This window comes from Papaver somniferum, chromosome 8 (assembly GCF_003573695.1).
Source record: "Papaver somniferum cultivar HN1 chromosome 8, ASM357369v1, whole genome shotgun sequence".
NCBI lineage: Eukaryota > Viridiplantae > Streptophyta > Magnoliopsida > Ranunculales > Papaveraceae > Papaver > Papaver somniferum.
This window is the reverse complement of record NC_039365.1, coordinates 70,133,177-70,152,920: the sequence shown is the minus strand read 5'-3', so window position 1 is coordinate 70,152,920 and position 19,744 is coordinate 70,133,177. Positions and strand designations below refer to the sequence as shown.

The 19,744-nt window shown below is 38.3% G+C and overlaps 1 protein-coding gene across 1 annotated transcript; it reads right to left on the bottom strand.

Annotated features, from left to right (window-relative positions):
* Positions 1-2,114: 2,114 nt before the first annotated feature.
* LOC113301486 (protein furry homolog-like) lies at positions 2,115-19,302 on the bottom strand. The gene is given in 21 exon segments (XM_026550259.1): positions 2,115-3,682; positions 3,771-5,876; positions 5,878-6,788; positions 6,791-7,187; positions 7,590-8,348; positions 8,488-8,607; positions 8,942-9,155; positions 9,763-9,953; positions 10,064-10,698; positions 11,148-11,264; positions 11,770-12,127; positions 12,260-12,361; positions 12,454-12,653; positions 12,656-12,719; positions 12,799-12,916; positions 13,021-13,116; positions 13,319-13,376; positions 13,460-13,532; positions 17,201-17,246; positions 17,824-17,942; positions 19,029-19,302. Coding segments are annotated over 20 exon segments (6,336 nt in total). The 5' UTR covers positions 19,131-19,302; the 3' UTR covers positions 2,115-3,682; positions 3,771-4,220.
* Between the last annotated feature and the right edge of the window lie 442 nt (positions 19,303-19,744).

Below are 19,744 nucleotides of genomic sequence, written 5' to 3'. Positions count from 1 at the left end.
ATAAAATCTTATATCGTGAAAGCTAGTTCGAGAAATAAGTTTACCGACAGAACCGCACCCCCGTTCTTATCGTGTCGGCTAGATTAAAACCGGGTTAGAAACCAGAATTGAATGAGTCTGCAAGATTCCAATTGCTTTTGGAAAAGTGTATCGTGATGTTATTATCTACGAAGTGATAGATATGAATTCATGTCATGTTCTTTTGGGACGACCATGGAAGTATGATGTGGATACTCTATTCCGCGGCAAGTCTAACTCATATGAGTTCTATTGGCAGGGAATAAAGGTGACGCTACTACCAACCAAGCGACAACCAGTTAGAGGGGAAAAAGGAAAGCTTCCAAATAAGTTTCTACACGTCGATGCTACTAGTGATTATGTGGCTGTTAAAGATCATGAAAAACTCGGGGCGAGTTTAGTCGCAGTGGGAGAGTCTAATATGGGACGTATCCAAACACGTCACATTGGCTAGTCGAGTTTCCAAGTATTGCAGGATTTTGCATATCTCTCCCTGTTTAAGTAGGGGTCGAATAAAATGAAAGATAATAGATCATATTAGATATTTATAGATTTGTTAGGATTTTCTAAGTTTAGTAAGAATCTAATTGTTAGGGTTTGGTCGTGCTATAAGTACCAAAGAGTCTGTTCTTTTCAGAGCAGTTTGAGGCTCATTATCTTGATAATATTATTGATTAAGTTTGGTTATAAACCATTATCTATCCTTAACTCTTGGATTAGAATTGTCGTAGCTCCTGGATTGGGGTGAGTTAGTTTTTCTAAGGAGTGGATTTTCCTTGTGTTACTGAAATTTTCTTATTGCTTCCGTTGTCTCATATCAGGTAGATCAACGTCAATCGATGCTATAGCTAATTGAATAACAAAACGAAGTTTGAAAGGAACTGTAAGACTTCATTGGATAAAATTTTACAGCCTCCATCTACATAGAGGAATTTATATTTATGGTATGTTATGCGATATGATCTTTTGTATTCTATGATGATTGTTGAAGAAACACTAATGCTTTAATAAAATAAACCAACTCTAATATTTTTAGTTGAGTTTCACTTATGTTGATCTCTAAAGGAAGAAGAAAGCTCCTGGTTAAGACGCTAAGAAATGTTGCCGATTGTTAAAATTATTTGTTTTGATTTTAGGTAAAGATCAAACATGGTTACCTTTTTCAAATTAAAATGAAATAAAAACTAATTTAATAAATTAGGATAACTGGTTTTTGAGGAGAACCAATAGGATTTCTTTGTTTTGTGCACACCCTTTAAAGGAGTGTGCACAAATTTGCACTCAAGTTTATTTTAAGAGCTTTAATAAGTTTGGAAAGTTTCCTAAAGGTGTGTAAATATCCTGGGAAGTAAGTATTTTCATATTTTTGTTAAACTTGGGATCTGTTCAAAATAAAAAATTAGTAGATTATTTTGATTAGTAAAATTATTTTATTATTGTCAAACTGTGTTTAACTTTATTTTGATTTTTATTTATAGTCAGATTTACTCTGACGCCTAAATAAATTATCTTATCCATAGTTATAACTTTTTAGAGTTGCGAGGTATGGATGATTGGTTCATAATCGTTATTCGTAAGAATAAATTGAAGTCTGAACAATTAATTTTATTTCTACCGTCCTATCGGTTATTTTACAATTTCTACTCCGCTGCAAGAATTTATCATATCTTTTAACGCTTTCGATCTGCATCAAAAGAGTGTAAAGAAAGATTATAGAAAAGGGACCATAGATGAAACCAAATCCCAAACACTTGAGCCAAATTATTATTATTTTCCTGTAAGAATGGTTAAAATGACACTGAGATGATTCTCATTTGGTATTGAGATCAACGCTGAGTAAAGATATAGATGAACAATCTAACTTAATGAGCAAGAACAATTAGGCATACTTTGGGTATTTTGACTTTGGTCAACGAGAGGGCCAGTCTTGAGAATTGACCACACTACTTTGAGTGGCCTGGTTTTATATATATATTTGGGCTGAATCCAGCGAACAGTAACATAATTTCTGGAAGTGCTCCCATGCACGTAAAAAGACCTTCGCCAGTAATAAATATGAGGATAGATAAGTATCTTTCTTGAATTAGTTTTGTCTTATAAATAAACTACGCCACTTTAATGTAGTTAGTTAGTACCAATAGTTTAATTTAATGAAACACACAAAATGAAATAGGGATTGAATTAGTTAGCTGAAATTATTTTCCTAAATTTATTCCATGCATTCAGTTCTTGTGAACCCACACTTTCACTATTGGTATCTTCTTTTAAGTAGAAATAATATCTTCTTTTTATAGGAAGTTAAGAAGATAGTTTGGTGGCATATACTCTAATTTCTTAAAAGGGTTATACGTCCAATTAAGAATGGGTGTAGAAAGTGAAATAAGAAATTTCATCAAGGTATGCCTGATAGTTCTTGCATCACTAACCTATTGTCACTTTATCTCCAAAATCATCCCAAAAGGATTCCAAAGACTATTTTCAATACTTCCCGTTATTTCCATTTTCCTTTATCTCCCACTTTCACTTTCTTCTGTCCATTTTATTGGCATCACCGGTTTCTCAGTTTCATGGGTCGTTAATTTCAAACTTCTCCTCTTTGCATTCAATCATGGTCCTCTATCAAACCCATCACTTGACCCATCATATTTCTCACTCAAACAGTTCATTTCCACTGCTTGTCTTCCTATAAGAATCAAACAAAAAATACAATCAGAAGAAGCTATCCATGGTCAAACCATTAGTAGAAAAAGCAAATTTTCATCAATACTTCTCCTAATGAATTGCTCAATAAAAGTTTTAGTAATGGGTCTACTAATACATGTTTATAGTTACAAACAATACATACACTCCTTCTTTTTATTGTCCCTTTACATTTTGCACTTGTATTTCATCACAGAAGTCTATCTTGTCGTGTCTGCTGCCCTTGCTCTATTTATTCTAGGATTAGATGATCTGGAACCACAATTCATAGATCCATTCATTTCAACATCACTCCAAGATTTCTGGGGTAGAAGATGGAATCTCATGGTTACCAATATTCTATGGCTCACAGTATACTTGCCCATACGATCCTTTTGTACGCATATTTTAGGTAGAAAGTGGGCAACAATACCAGCCATACTATTAACATTTTGGGTCTCAGGGCTAATGCATGAATTGATGGTATATTATGTCACGCGAGTATATCCTTCTTGGGAAGTGACTTGTTTCTTTGTGATACAAGGGATTTGTATAGCTTTGGGAAGTATAGTGAAGAAGACAAATTTGGTATTCTATGATAGGTTTCAATTGCATCCATGGATATCTGGACCTTTGATTTTAGCGTTTCTTGGTGTTAACGTAAGTTGCTTCTACTTCCCACCACTTTTGAGAAATAGCATCGATGACAGAGCAATTGGCGAATACCGTATATTCGTGGATTTTGTTGTCGAGAAGTTAGCAGGAAAACAGACTTGATGATAAGTGCTCGATCGAATAAACATTCTCTGTTTTATAAGTTGATGATTTATTATTAGCATCTACTTGTCGAAATATTATAGATCAGACCCTCTGAATATGCATATACCAGTGCTGTTGTTTTCGAAATCTATCACTCTTCATCTTTGCCCTGGACTCTTCTCCTAATATCTCATCAGCACAAAGTATGCATTTCTTTTTGTTTTCCCTGTGAGTTCTCCGAGGAAAAAAAAAAAGTTCTTGAAAATGAATGATAAAAATTTACAAGTAGCAGGAAGGGGCATAATGAACCTTACCTCCTACAGATTTATTTACAAGGAAAAGCAAAGACAACGGGATGCATCATTTGACGCAGAACATCACAGTTAAAACTTGATATTGGGTAGAAGATCTTCCACGGTTCTTTTGTGGAGATCACAATGATATCTATATCAATAGATTTCTGCAAAGCAGTTACACGTATTTCGTTATTGACTCAACAAACTGAAGGCTCTATCAAAGTCTAAGCTATGTCTCTAACTGAACGTAAACATAGCAGTAGGAAACTGTAATACATTGTCATCTGATTGACTCAACTAGATTCTGTTGAGTTCTCAACTGTGTTATCCTTAACAATCACCAGTCATGGAAATTAGGCAGACCTGACCTGTCACAGACCACCTGAGAAACTAAAATGCACGCAATCCTGATGTGTCTCTCTGTAGTTAGCAACTTTGAGGCTGTTGTTACGAACTACAGAGCCACATCTATAGATTTCTCATAGTGGTCACAAAGGGGACAAGCCTTCTATACTCTCTCCTCCTCCCAAGTGCACAAGTATCAAGATCTCGCCCTAAAATGAGACGGGTATTCTGCAAAGCCAGCTCCCTCGGTGGCAATCCTCCTGATTCTGTTGCACCACCAACACTGTTTGTGCCCCCCATTCCAACAATACCATACTGCAACTGCCCACTATGAACCTTAAACGAGGTCTGAGGAACAAGCTTTTTCTCTTCACCGTTCTCTGTTGTCCCTAGGACGTGTGGAGGAGTAGCTCCAGCAAACGTGCTACAGCTCTGCAAAAGGGCTTCCAACACACTCAATGCCCCCCAACATAACGTGCTCTCCACAAGTTGTGAGACAATCGCGTATACATGTGGGCTTTGAGCCGCATCCATTGACGTGTGCTGTAGCAAAGCTTTAAGCATTAGCAGAATTACACGTTGGTACTCCACGGGCACCTTCTCCAGAAGCCGTAACAAGTGCCCAAAAGCCAAAGCTGAGTGCTTTGGGAACCATTCGTGGCATAATAATGGTGAAACACAAGCTAGTAGGTTATCCATGGATGCAATTTGGCCTCGAGAGTAGGCTAAAAATACTGCCCCTAGTTCATCCAGTGATTTTGCATGGCACCAGACTGATATATTGGCTGCAACAGAGCAAGCTTTTTGGTACTGTTGTTGGAGCGGAGAAGCAGGAAAGAGTTGCAAGTCCTTGTTGAGCTGCAAGCAAAGCCATGGAAGCAAGCCTGTAATGTGCATCAGAAGCCGTGTTTCTCCATCCCCAAATATGGAATCACATGAGTGCACAGTAATCCGCGAAAGCACGTCGACAGAGTGCCCATGACTGACAGTTGACATAAGCCCTTTAAGCACAAGAGGCTGCACCCCTTCGAAAGTTGGTACCCTACCACTAGGTCTAGGAGGAAGTTCACTTACTCCCCTCCTTGTTTCCATCTTTTGAAGTTCACCCATGTTGGAGGTGTCTAACTCCTCTCTAGGCATGCTTGAAAGGAAGACATTCTCAGTTGTTCTGTCCCTGAACGACAGTCGATCAATCACACGAGCAAACAGCTCAAGGACTTGGCAATACACATGGACGAAATCCAGGTGCATCATAGCAACACACCCCCAGAAAAGCTGAGGGTAAAGTATCACCTTCTCTGGCTCCATCGTCTCCACCATTACTTGTAATGTTAACAGAATCTCCATGGAAAACCCTAAAACCGATGGTATAGGGTTCCCCAAGCACCTGTGAAGGCACCGCAGGAGGGAGACACATGTGTCGCTATTGACGCTTGGACGTAATGCACGGTAAATTTGGTGGGACCTGCAAGCAAGGTGCCTGGACATGCATTCCATTGCCCATTTAATTGCCTCAGTCCCCCATGTCTCTCGAAGGTCTCCTTGGAAGAAGATTGCATCAACCATGCTTTGAACTAGAGCAGATAGAAGTGCCGCACTTGGAAGTTCAGTTCGCAAGACTGTGGGGTCCTCATTCTCCCACATCATGCTTCCTCGCTTAGACTGGACATACTTGATCAAACTTACAACCTGCTGTTTGTTTTCCCCATCAATGTTCTCAACATCATAAAGCTCCAAGTGGCGGCCAGCTAGAGAGTAAAGCAGATTGACAAGCAAGTTGTTGGCAATGCTCAAGCACGATATATTCTGAACTATCCATTGACACAAATGTAACGTGGAACAGCAAGGGTAGATGCTCCCGAAAGTCATCATCATTCTCATAGGCAATCTCGGCGAGAAGAATCAATGCTATGTCCGCATGAGTCAGTGAGTGCTGTTGGTGACCTTGCAGGGCTGATTGCAACTCTCCAGCGTTCACACCATGCATCACACCACCATAATGTAATCCATCCTCACCAAAGTTCGGTGTGTCGCTGAAGTAGTCTACACTGTCACGTGACATATTGCGGCTGCGTAGGGTGCCTGTTGAACTTCGGACTCCCATCAAAGGTCCCGACATGTTTACTATAGAAGGTAGGAGTTGCCCTGATCGTGTAGCACCAACAGGAACTATGTTCACCTCTGGAGGCATCTGACTTAACGGGCCCGAGATGCTGTGTCCAGCCGCTGTTCGCTAGCTCAGGGTCCCACTTGTATTTCTAGGTGGACCGTCAAAGGAACCCCGAACAAGTAATGGTGACATGTGGGACTGACTATCAACAACCGATCCAATATGTGATGCTGCAGTCTGTCCCTGAGAGAATTCCAACAGAAAATTTCCGCTAGCCTCACCTTTGTTCGTGCTAAGCCTTATCGGTTCCACGCTATCCTCCAGCATTCGTTGAGCTAACTGGTAAACCAAGTGATCAATTGTACGTTGTGAATCGCAATCTTCTATACCTTTAATAATTAAGAAATCGAGAACTGGGCTTATGTTCTTAGGCTTGCTAGCAATAGTGCTCCAGAGCTTCTCGATTTCATCAGGAAATTGGTCTCCGTGCCGCATCGTTACATAGTAAAGACTTTTTAATAATCTTTCACTCCAACCCGAGTCTTTGAGTTTCCAAAAGTTAAGGTTCTCAATCCACGGGCCATGCAAGTTAACACCTGATGTTGGGCGATAATGTCAACAGCATCCAGCTGCCTTTGCATAATCTCCTCACACAGAAGCTGACTAAGCTCAGGGTGGTCTTTGGCAAGTTTGCAGGAGAGCTTATATTGGAATTGATGATAGGAGTCGGGAAGATTGCCAACAACAGCAGCTCGGTAACTACCCGATCCTTCAATACCTTCCTCTGCCCACTCACGAATGGATAAGGTCTCAAGCATCTGAAGGGCGTCGTCACGGATCTGTCTCGATGGGTCTACCACCTTATAGAGGATCAAGCTTAGAAGTCTTTGTATTTCACATTTGGGGATTTCTTGGCGCATGTAGACTTCAGCTAGCACCCTAAAGTAACCATCAGCTATGGCAGCATGAGAATAGTAGCACTGTAGAAGTAACAAATAAAGAATGTTTAACCCCTTGAAGTTATAGTATCATTCAAATGAAATAAATAAATAGTATATACCCACTTATCAACTGAATTTTTAAAAAATAAGGTGGGATTATCTGGCTTTAATTGTTTGACAGATGAAACACCCCTTTCAAACTCAATCTAGTGTTGAAGCATGCAAGGTGATGATCTAAGATTTCATCTTGCTCAATGTCCTACCTCACCATGTCGATTGAAAATCAGCCTTGGACCCCCTTTGCTATGTAATGTGGGTAGAATAGAGGAATTTCACCTCTCCTCTTATTGTTTTTTCAACAGTACTGCCTCAAAGTGTCTCGTTGAGTGAGACTTTATACTATGAGTAAAGAGTCTACACTAACGAGTCATAGCACAATACCTGGTCAATGCAAGCGTGAAACAGATCTAAATTTGTTTGAATAAGATTTTCTAGAGCTGTTTTAGCTAGGGCAACCCGCAGGCCCTTTTTCTGATCACGCCCAACACTAGCACGCCCTCCATCCGCGTATCTCGGAGTTCTTGAATCAACTGGTGAATACCCATAAGGTGCCCTAGGTGCTGGCTCAGTGAACAACCCATTGATCCAGTATATTACCTTTCCACTCATCCTTCTTGCATTATCATCAAAGCAAGGACCATACAACAATGAAGCCATGGCATTCATTGAGGCCCACTGAATTGCCTCAACTTGCTCATTCATTTCTTTGTCAAACGATATCCTATCTACAGACTCCTTTGATCGACCATGCTGAGCTTGCTTGTAACGGTCGATTTCACGTCGATATTCAGTTACACCATCCTGACCACCTACTGTGGTGCCAACTTCATCACACCAAGAGAGAAGAAGATCAAAGAGCCGTTTTCGAGTTTTAATATCGAATTTCTCCGATCTTGATTCCACAAAGTCAGGGGCTAGTGATCTTAGAACAGACGCTAGGGCATAGCGGAGAGGTTGCACTTCTTGAAAGCTATCTGTGGTTGATGTTATGATTTGTCTTATAGTTTCTTCAATGAACTTCAAATAATGGAGATGGAAAACTGGTTTTCGGTTCAGCATCCCAGGCCAAACATTCTCAGCAACAGTACGATATATATTTGCAATGTGAATACGGAGTTCCTCTCACCGGGATTTCTGACTCTGCATATACCAGCGATGATTTAGACTATAAGATAAATCAGCAACAAATCAAAGTCGTTTGTGCAAACCTATTTTGACATGCTTTGCTTCATAAGTTCGAAAACAGAAATGTCAATAAACAATAAACCTGCTAACCCACCTTCCACTTGGGCTTTCCTTCTGTTTCAGATGAAATTTCTTCTACAAATAGTGCAAGCTCACCAAACATGATTTGACAGACCTCGAGATGTGATCGGCCAAGAGCCATGGTAGCTGCATGCTGAATCATGAAAGCAAAATCAAATAATGAACCAAATTAATGCACAGATAAAAAAAAGGAACAGAAAAATTAAAAATTAAATTTTCTCAATAGAAATGAATGTGGTGGTGAACTTGGCTTTCTTCTTTATTCTAATGTGTTTCTAGCCAACTATAACTTGTCCAGACAAAGAATGTTAAAATACACCCCTCTAATTGTCTATTACTTAAAAAATGAGCCTGACGTTAGTATCACAAAACCACATACTTAACAATCTTTTCCTTTGCTAATCGTCATAAGATGGGGTGTGTGGATTGGGGATTGGGTAGTGAATGTGATTATTTCACGGACTTACCATGTGGGCTTCAGATCCAGATTTTAGTGAAGGGAAGATGAGAGAGTAAAGTTCTTTGGTTACTGCCAAACTACCAGCTTCAGGTGGACAAGAGCATGCAAACATAGCATATACAAGCCATTGATCTAATTTGTTTTCAGTATCTTGTGATTGATGAGCCTTCCCACCTAATTCTGCAGGTGTAATATGAGCAAGCCGCCGCATCACCTCCAACCTGCCATGTTGAAAACACAGGAATCTCAGTGGCTCTTTCTACCGATATGGATTCAACATAAACCAATATTGACAATACAAATAGGGAAAACAACAATCTTAAAGGTTAAGAATAGTATATCCATCAAAATTCCGAATCCAAAGATTAAATTTAACAAAAGCCTATACAAAACAGAAAGATGGTCTTGCTCTACAGAGTTAATTCAAAGGAAGACAAACAAAACTATATAGACAAATAAATGGCTGAAGAGAGCATATATTGCCATTCAAAAACTATGGTCAAGTAAGGTTCATTTTTAGTTGAAATTTCATTATATTTAGTACAAAAAGTACGGTAAACTATGCTTCATGCTCTGTATGAAACTACGATTCTATGTTTTCCAAATCCAAGAAACGAAAAGAAAGAAGTGCTTGCTTAGGTCAACCCAAAAGTTCTGCTACCAAGAAGTTCCCTTGAATTTTCTCCCTGAGAAAAAGAATGAAAAAGACCTTGAACATAAAATTCAAATCCATCCTGCGTAGATATGATCAACAGGAGGTTTCATGAACAGACTTGACTGGTACAGAACATTAAAAGTGGACTGAAATATGTAGAAGCATTTTCTTACTTCGCTTCCTGCACTGAGCTCGGGCAAAGTTCACCAGCATATTTCACAAGCTCACTGACACAACGAGCCCATCTATTTTTATCAGGGCCTTCTAGAAGGGAATAGAGTGTCACATCAGCAGGAACTGCATCCTCCCGTCTCAAATCAAAAGGTCCACCAGAATCACAGTAGCAGCTCTGAACAATGTCCTCCTGTAAACTTAGGTCAACAAGTTTCAGGGCCCTGCCCCGGCACAATGGACTTGAAAAAAAGTAAAGAAACATGAAGCACCAAAAATTACTAAGAGAAGCAGAAGACTCGCCTCATTTTCTTCTAGAACATCAATTTCAAATATCGGTTCAGCTTCCACTCTCAACCTAAAATCAGACCGGGCATTTACTGAAAAATTTGTTATATCATTTCTCAGAGCGCGAACACATCGAAGTAACTCTAATGCTGTGTGTCTGATTTGAATATCCACGGAACTGAGAAAGATAAGACCTACAGCATCCATTTCAGATGCACGAAATTCAACCGCTTCACCTGTCTGAGGATTGTAAGGAGGTGGCCTACAGATTGTTTCATTTTCTTGGATAGCCCCTCTCATATTCTGAAAACCACTATCATGTTCAAGTCTCTCATCAGACAAACATGCTCTCCAGAAACGCATGAGTTCCACTAGGCGTCCCAGTGATGTTTGAATAAGAAGAGGGAATTCATCTGGGAGCCGAATGATGAAACTGGCCATTCCTTTCATTACTGCAAAGCGGCGCTGGGGAAGGTACCTTAAAATCCTATTCAGAACTTGAACAGCTTCTTCACGAACACCGGGATCAATACTTATGCCATGTTGAGGGATTATTTCAGTAATCTTATCACTTCGACCGACTTCTTCAATCAGATACGGTATGCATTTAAGTACTGACCGGAAGAGATGTCCCTGAGATTTTCTTTGGTGTCTGCAGATCAAATAAACGATGAACTTTATACCCCGCATGGGAGTCAGATTATCATTAGTAGCATATTCATCATAGTAGTTCAAGGTTATGTCCCTGGGGGCAGTTATAAGCTCACCACAAGTGGAAAGCATTAGCTTAGAAGTTAAATTAAATGGTTGTAATTATATTGCGTGCATATATGTATATATATATCTCGTAATACTAACCAATAGTCAAAATAGTTTAAATGCTATCTCACAAATCAGAACTGAAGAAATTCAATACATGATTTCACCTCACTCCTCTAACATAGGCTGCCTTTTATCAATATGTAAAGTCTACACATTGGCAACTAGTTGCACTCAGTAGATCATATCAGATGCTCAGCAGCCCATCGTCAGTTACAGATAAAAAGCTATCCACATTTACCTCTTACATCAATACAAAAATTAATATGGCAAGGATAATTACCTATTGTCGTCTTTGATGAAGTAAGAAGAGCTTGACAGTAGGTTCTGTTGCAGGACCTTAAGATTGACTCGATTGCAGACTTCACTTTTGGAACATGGTGACCAACATCATGACCTGTCAACAATCTGTATGAGTCAAGTTTCTGTAGTGAGTAATGTGACTGAAAGTTGCTAATGATGTTTGTTAGCACAATTCTATTTACAGTGAAACACTTGTTTCTCTTAAGAAGACCAGAATGCAACCGAGTGACCTTTTTTTGTAACCATAGTATGCTCATTAGAAGATGATCCAAGAATTGACTTTATGTTTGTGTGGGCGAAGAATATCACACATAATGTATCACATCACCATCCCAAAAAAATCATGTCCTTCAAAACTTCTAACTCCTCAAGAATATAACTTTATAACGGATGGAATGGTTTAAGAAATTTACCGTGTGGATTATAGGGGATAGAAGTTTTAGACTGGTATGATTTTTCGGGGAGGATAAATGTTGCACTAAGGAAATCATTCGCACCAGTAATCAACCCTTGAATCATCTTCATGAACTCCTTCAAGCCACATGGTCAGCGCAGTAGTCCTTTTCAAATTACGACCAATGACAAGGATGAATAACAACCTTGAAAAACTTGCAAGCTAGCCTGTGGATTTGTAGGAGACCGAAAAATGGCCAGCAAAGCCCGTAAGCCAATAACCTTCGATTCGCTCAAATTTTCGGATTTCAGAAGTTCCAGTATCATGTGGTTCATCGCAAAGTCTAAGTTACTTTCTGCGATAGTCACACAAAACTCAACAAGTTTATCATGTTGGGAATCCTGAGTTAGAAGTCCTTTCATCAAAACAGTTAAAAGCTGTGCTGTTACACTGTCTAGGTAGTCCCACACACGATTTCTAGGTTGGTAGTCTGCATAAATGTTTAAGTAAAATCTAACGACTCGATGAAGACAGTCCAAAGCCATGAAGCGATGGTTCTTGTCCTGCCACAGAAGGACTAGATAGCATCAACTGATGACAATTTGTAATTGGTATTAAATAGATTGAAAATACTACCTCCTTGGCTAACTGCATGAAGCCACCTATATGAATATAATGAATACTGGTAAACTAACCCTTAGATGCTTATATAGATATTCCATGTGAGAACCGAAGTTGTTATTGAAAGTTTGTGGATCACCCAGACAAAGAAGAAGGGTCACCAAAGGATAACCAACCTACAAAGGAAAACATCTAAGTATAAGCAACATATCTTAACATTACAATAATTACGATGGCAAAATCAATGATCATCTCTAAATGCACTTACAGATATATGTTTGCTCTGTTTCTCTATCCAATGCATAAGTTGGCCTCTTATTCTAGCTACTGCTTCATACCACAAACTCAGTGCAGGGTCAACACCTGATGGGGGCCATTGGTTTTTTCCACCATCTGCAAGTGGTGCAAGTATGCTTGAAAGCATATTACATAGAGCATGATGGAGTTCACTTTTCCTTTTATGTGGAGCCGATTAAGGGGGTTTGCTTTTGACACAAATGAAGCGGATGCATTAAGTCCACCCTCAGACTTCACCTGGGACAATTAATTACTTGAACGCTAATGAAGACTGAAGATTTGTATGAATAAAAATAACTAATAGATTAAGATATACCGCGAGTTTAAGGTACCGCATCCCATTAATGATACTAAGTGTCTCACTTCTAGCAGCACTCGTGTCAATACGGCGCGTATTAAGTTCCATAAAGAAACGCTCAGTTACAGAACTAAACCTATAAAAAGAAGTGAAAAAAGGTGTGAAAAACTTAACCAAGCCTTCAGGTGAATGTTTGTGGATCCACATACCCAGCGAAAAGAAAGAGTAAGGCTGATGTACCTGATCCGTGATAATGCACCAAGGAGCTGTGCAACTAAATCTAGAAGAAGTCCACGCAAATCAACCAATGAGGGATATTCAATCTGGCTTACAATCCTGTTTAAGTTGTTTCAATTAGTAAAGTATCCTAAGAACCCTGTGATGATGACTGGTCATAAGATAATTCAAACCTGCCATAGATGTTCAGCAAAACTAAGAACTCAAGTTAGATTATGTGCACAAGGCTAAGGCTTATGCCTGATATCATATACATCTAGTAGGTCATGCAAACTAAGCTGAAGGCAATACAGGACCTCACCTGTCAGCATTGATTAGCCAGTCAAATACAAAATTTTCGAGCCCAGACCAAAGTTTCTCTGCATTTAGGATGTAACCATCAGATTAAGTGTTATCCATGATAACAATGCGATCCAGCAAAACATAAATACATAAAGCATGCCTGTAAGTCCTTCCACTGGGCAGCACTCCACAAATCGAATACATGCTGAACAAAATATACACTCCACGGAAAGCTGAATTGAAGAAACAAATATCACAAACATGGAGAAATGGTAAGTAAAATTGTTGCCACGGAAATAACGCAAGGTACTTCACAATTCCGCTTCTGTTTGACGAGCAAGAAAATACGGACCTGTTGTAAACTCAAATTCATATCAAATCTTAACGGTATGACACATGGAATTGTACTTACTATTGTATATGCTCTCAATGTAGGACCAGGAAGCCATTGGTAATTTGTGAGATTGGTCATTTTCATTTACCCCTGTTTGTTATATCGGAATAGTGCAACATGTATGACAATCTAAATGCTAAATGGCTGAATCCCTTCTCTATTCATTTCATTCTGTATAAATAAGATCATTGTACAGCCTATAACAGGCAACAAAATATAGAACTAATGCTATATACTATTTGGCTAACTATTCTAAGTAATATATACAATTACATGCAAAGAAGAATAATCCTAATTTGAGCCACAATATATCTGCAAAGAATCCTGAATTAACTGCCAGTGATATCCCCCCTCAAATTGATGCTGGATGATTGTGAAGCATCAATTTGTCAACCAAGAACTGATGACGTTTTCTTGAAAGAGCCTTCGTGAAAACATCAGCTGTTTGAAGAGAAGTATTGATATGAGGAAGTGAAATAACACGACTATCATATGCATCACGAATAGAATGACAATCCACTTCAATGTGTTTTGTACGTTCATGAAATACTGTATTTGCGACAATTTGGATGGCACTGGTATTATCTGCATGAAGTTGAGTAGGCTCGGCTTGAGAGAAGCCAAGTTCACCCAAGAGACCACGAAGCCAAATAATTTCTGAGCATGCAGAGGACATAGCACGATACTCAGACTCAGTTGAAGATTTAGATATTCGTTGCTGCTTTTTGCTCTTCCATGATACAAGAGAGTCACCAAGAAACATACACCAGCCGGTAATAGAACGTCGAGTATCTGAACAACCAGCCCAGTCTGCATCACTATATGCATCTAAACGAATGGAAGTACCCACAGGAAAGAAGAGACCTTTATCAGAAGTGCCTTGCAAATAGCGAATAATGCGACGAACAACAGCTAGATGGATGTGTGTAGGTGCTTTCATAAATTGACTAACTTGTTGAACAGCAAATGAAATATCTGGCCTTGTAATCGTCAAATAATTGAGGCTTCCCACCAATCTACGATACAAAGAAGGATCAGAAAGAAAATCACCATCATCCCGACGATATTTGACATTTACCTCTAAAGGAGTGTCAACTGAGCGACCATCTTGTAGTCCAGCCAAAGAAATAAGATCTCGAGTATATTTATGTTGGTATAAAAAAAGAGCAGTGTCTGTCGACTGAACTTCAAGACCCAAAAAATATTGCAAAGGACCTAAATCCTTCATATGAAAGGACTGACAAAGATGCTCTTTAAGTTTGGAAATCAAAGTAGAGTCTGTACCCGTAATAACGATATCATCAACATAAATCAAGAGTAAAACAATGCCATTTAAAGTTTTGCAAAGGAACAGAGAAGAATCATACTGACTCTGGACAAAGGAGAAGTTGATAAGTATAGTGCGAAACTTGTCAAACCAGGCTCGTGGTGCCTGTTTCAAGCCATAAAGTGATCGTTTGAGCTTACAAACATCTGTCGATGGAGTGGAGAAGAATCCAGGTGGTGGAGTCATATAGATTTCTTCCTTAAGATCCCCATGTAAGAAAGCATTCTTAACGTCCATTTGACTCAATGGCCAACCTTGAGAGGCTGCAATAGCAAGAATAAGTCTTACAGTAGTCATTTTTGCGACAGGTGCAAATGTTTCTTCGTAGTCAACTCCATGCTGTTGCCGATTACCAAGTGCCACCAACCTTGCTTTATATCTGTCAAGAGACCCATCAGAGCGTAGCTTAATGGAATATACCCATTTACATCCAATGGGTTTTACACCCGCAGGACATGGGACAATATCCCAAGTATGATTCTCCTGAAGAGCAAGAAGCTCTTCTTGCCTGGCTTTCGTCCAACATGCAAGTTTAGCTGCTTTAGAATCACATGTGGGAATTTCAGTGTTAGCTAAAGTGGCAGAGAAACCATACCGAGTGGGGGGCTGAGTGGTACGATGTGACCTGCGGAGAGCCACTGGAGCAATCACCGGATCAGGGTCTGATGCCATGACAATCTAAATGCTAAATGGCTGAATCCCTTCTCTATTCATTTCATTCTGTATAAATAAGATCATTGTACAGCCTATAACAGGCAACAAAATATAGAACTAATGCTATATACTATTTGGCTAACTATTCTAAGTAATATATACAATTACATGCAAAGAAGAATAATCCTAATTTGAGCCACAATATATCTGCAAAGAATCCTGAATTAACTGCCAGTGATAATGTATCAAGTAGAATGTTCTCTTTCCTGGAGGACTTAGATCCCCTACACTCATAGTGTCAGAATGAGTTGATCTCGCATGAATGTGCAGTGTCGACTGACTAACTGAAGGGTTTCTACACTGCAAATTACAGATCCTGGCAGAGAAAACTTCTTGCTCATGATTTTCATACGGTGTCGTGCAAAAATATAAACAGAGAAATGAAGAAGATACTTCACATCAAATTATGAGCACTTCATTCTAGTAAAACAGGAAAGACAATACGGCGAGTTCTTTGCATGATTAATCTTTTCCGGAGAAGCAAAACTCCGTAAAATATATATATTGAATTGCTAAATTAATAGTTTATCTAGCAAAACGAACTGCTAAATTATCTATTCATTTAGCAAAACGAACTGTCATCCCAAAGTTCATACTCCAAAATTTAACTGCTAATTAATCAACAGTTCATCTAGCAAAATGAACTACTATCCAACAACTCATTTATTCTAGCTGTTCATTTTCGTAAATGAATAGTCATCCCACAATCAACTGCTAGAAAATCTAGCAAAATCAACTACATTGAATAGTTGATTCTCCAAAATGAATTGCAACCCACAGTTCATTCTCCTGAACTGTCATCCTACATTCATTTATTCTAGCAGTCCATTTTGGTAAATGAAACTTTTATCCCACAATTCATTTTGGAAAATGAATTGCAGTTCTAGCGATGCATATTACTAATATTTAGCTAAGCCAATAATGTGAAAATTAAGGCGTTGAAAAATTAAATGCGTAGTACTCGTTATATGGATTTGGTCAAAAGACTGAATATTTAAAATTTGTTACATTCGAATTTATAGTTTGATAGATATGCCTATGTTTTACACATAAAAGGGCGGTTCTGACATTCTTTTAAATAATGATGATGTTATCCCGCGTTTTTGAGGATGAACTAATAACTCTTGGATTAAATAGATAGAATCTTTTGGGCCAGGCCCATAGGACCAAATCGGTGGACAACTCCTAATACTAGGATTAAACGACAGTTCTAACATACGTATATATATATACACACACACACTCAGAAAGGGAAACAAAGGGGAAAAAAAATCAATCAATATGGATGAATATCAATGTGTTATGGACTAGGCATCTTATGATAACATCCTAGTCTTCAATTTCACATTGTATTAGATAGGAGAGCACTATTTGTACCCTGCAAGCATTTCAGATTGAAAAGAGAGGTTTCTCTGGTTCAGTGGTGATAAAAATTTATTACTAACATAAATAAATCTTTGACAAACCTTTTTCTGGAATGTAGAGGCATCATTTGCACCCTTTGGAGATTCACTACAACAGAATCAATGCAACCAATAAGAATCTACTTAGTCAAATAGGCAGCTCCTAAACTCAACAACTGTTTTATTTTAATTTTTTTTCCATTTTTTTTATATAAAAAAACTCAACAAATATATAGTTAAACTCATTCGCTTAGATAAGTGGTTATGCTCAGGAACAGTGTATTTAGAAGAATAAGAGGAAAAATACCTAAAAGAAACTATAAGGAGAACATTCCTTCACGTACTAGTAGAAGTGTAGAACTACAAACGACATATTATCACAATAACCAAGGCCCTATGACGCAGGGGCATACATCCATCACCCTAATTCACACAAATGGAACTAGCAAGTGACAATCAGCAACTAGGATACAGCCAACAAAGTTTTAACATGAAATATCCACTTTACCATGTAGCATTGCTATTATAATGAATAGAATCAAATTAACAATTCAAATGTTGAAGCTGGTATGACATACCATGGTAAGAAAAGAAGGCATATTTTCACTCGACTTCTAATTAAATATCTTGAATAATCATAATAATAATCATAATAAAAACAGATGAAAGTAAAGCTAGGTGTATACCTTTCTCGCCACTTTAACAGCGCTTCAAGAAGAGGGACAGGTGTATGTTGAGCTACCATAGCTAATGAATCCAAAACTTGCTCATAAGCTGGGTCAGATGGTCGTAGGTATTGTCCATCCTGTTTATAAGGCATGAGCGATTAAAAATGCAAAAGTACTAATATGAGCAATTTCTATGTGATGTATAGCACCAAAAGCATGATTGTCTCTTCTAAAGCCAAAAAACTGAATAGGTAAGAACTAGTTATTCTTCTTCAGACGTTTATGCATAAGCAGAATATCAGTTCAATCCTAAGATGCCACTCCTATCTAACGATGGTGATGGTGCATAAGTTTGTGATGGGACCAACGCGTACTAACACTTCTGACCTTGTGTTAGTAGCTAGATCACAGTGATGTTAATCCAGGTTACCCTTCTTTACTTGCATATGTCCGAGGATCTGCATAGCCCGTTCCTTTTATCCATTCACAAACTTTTATGATTCTAAAGAAGCAAGTGACCATCCTCCATCCATATCAGTTTATCCCATTTTGGCATCTTAAAAGTTCAAACCTTAATTTAGCATCTCAAGTGATGTCAGAGTTGACTCAAATATATGTGAATCTATCCTTTCCTTTCTCCCCATCTTTAAGCAAACTTCGCATTTCTTATTCCATCCATCACTTTACAAACTTGGTAAGTTAAGCTAGAATTTCCCCTTAGGTAACATCCATGCCATGCTAGAAGAAAAAACCTTCTCTTCTGATATTTGGAAGGAACATAATTCCCTCCAACCACTTCAGTCATTTTTCTTTCCATCCTGCACACCAAATTACGGCATTGCCCTTTCGCCAGCAACCTAACACTGGAGCAGGGTTTAGGGAAATTGGGAAGTTATGCCAGAAAAACAGCTTCCTATGATCCATATATCAGTTGGAAATATAAAAAGCCTGTAACCACCATAGCTGATCAAATTATTGATTCACAGGATTCATTAGTGCTATAATGTGCATCCATAAAACCATCTGGTTTTCGACTATATTTATGTTTGATTCCTTCGAGTTATCTAAGATAGTCAGACTGTATATCTGAATTTCGATTCCTAATCAGTTCTCTATCCATAGATTCTGATAAAACTAGAAACTTAGGGTTTAAATCTGTAATTTGATCAAAACAAAATTCCAATTAATAAAACTTCAACGATAGTATGATTATGACGATGTACCTGTGCTTGAGCTGTTTCAATACGACGTCTAGCAAGAGGAAGAAATCTTTGAAGAAGTGCATCAACAATCAGCTTCGCTGCACTTCCAGTTGATGACCTCATTTTGTTTTTCCTTTTCTTTGATTTCTCTCAACAACAAATATTTATCTAAATTGTTTTCTGAATTCTGGTAATTATTATTATTGTCTAAGGTTTCATTAGTTGTGATATTACTAGACCTTTACCTTCAGTATTCATAAACGCCATCCTTTTAATTGCTCTGCTTTTTTCTTATTCTGGAACTGTTGTTGACGTTCAAACATTGAGATCCGTGCAGTTTTGATGATCTAATAATTTGGGTTTCTGCTTTTGACTTTTTCTTAATTGAGAAACATTTTATTGTTCTTACATTTCCTTTACACCCGTGTTTTTTTTTTTCGCAATGTAGTTTTCGTTAAGTTTCAAAATAATATATGCTGATTTCATGTGTAAATTTTAAATTGGAGGAGCAACTTTTATTAGATTACAAGTTGCTGATATCATTAATGAACAATTAGATATCTTAGAGCTAGAATCCAGATTAACACTATTGTCATACCTGATGATGATCAACAGGGTCATCCCAAACTATTTAAGGGCCCTTGGCAAAAACCAAAATTCAAATGTATTTTTATATCCAACAATATAGGTATCCAAAATTTCGTTTTGCTCCATCCGATGGTGTTTCTCTTGCGCAT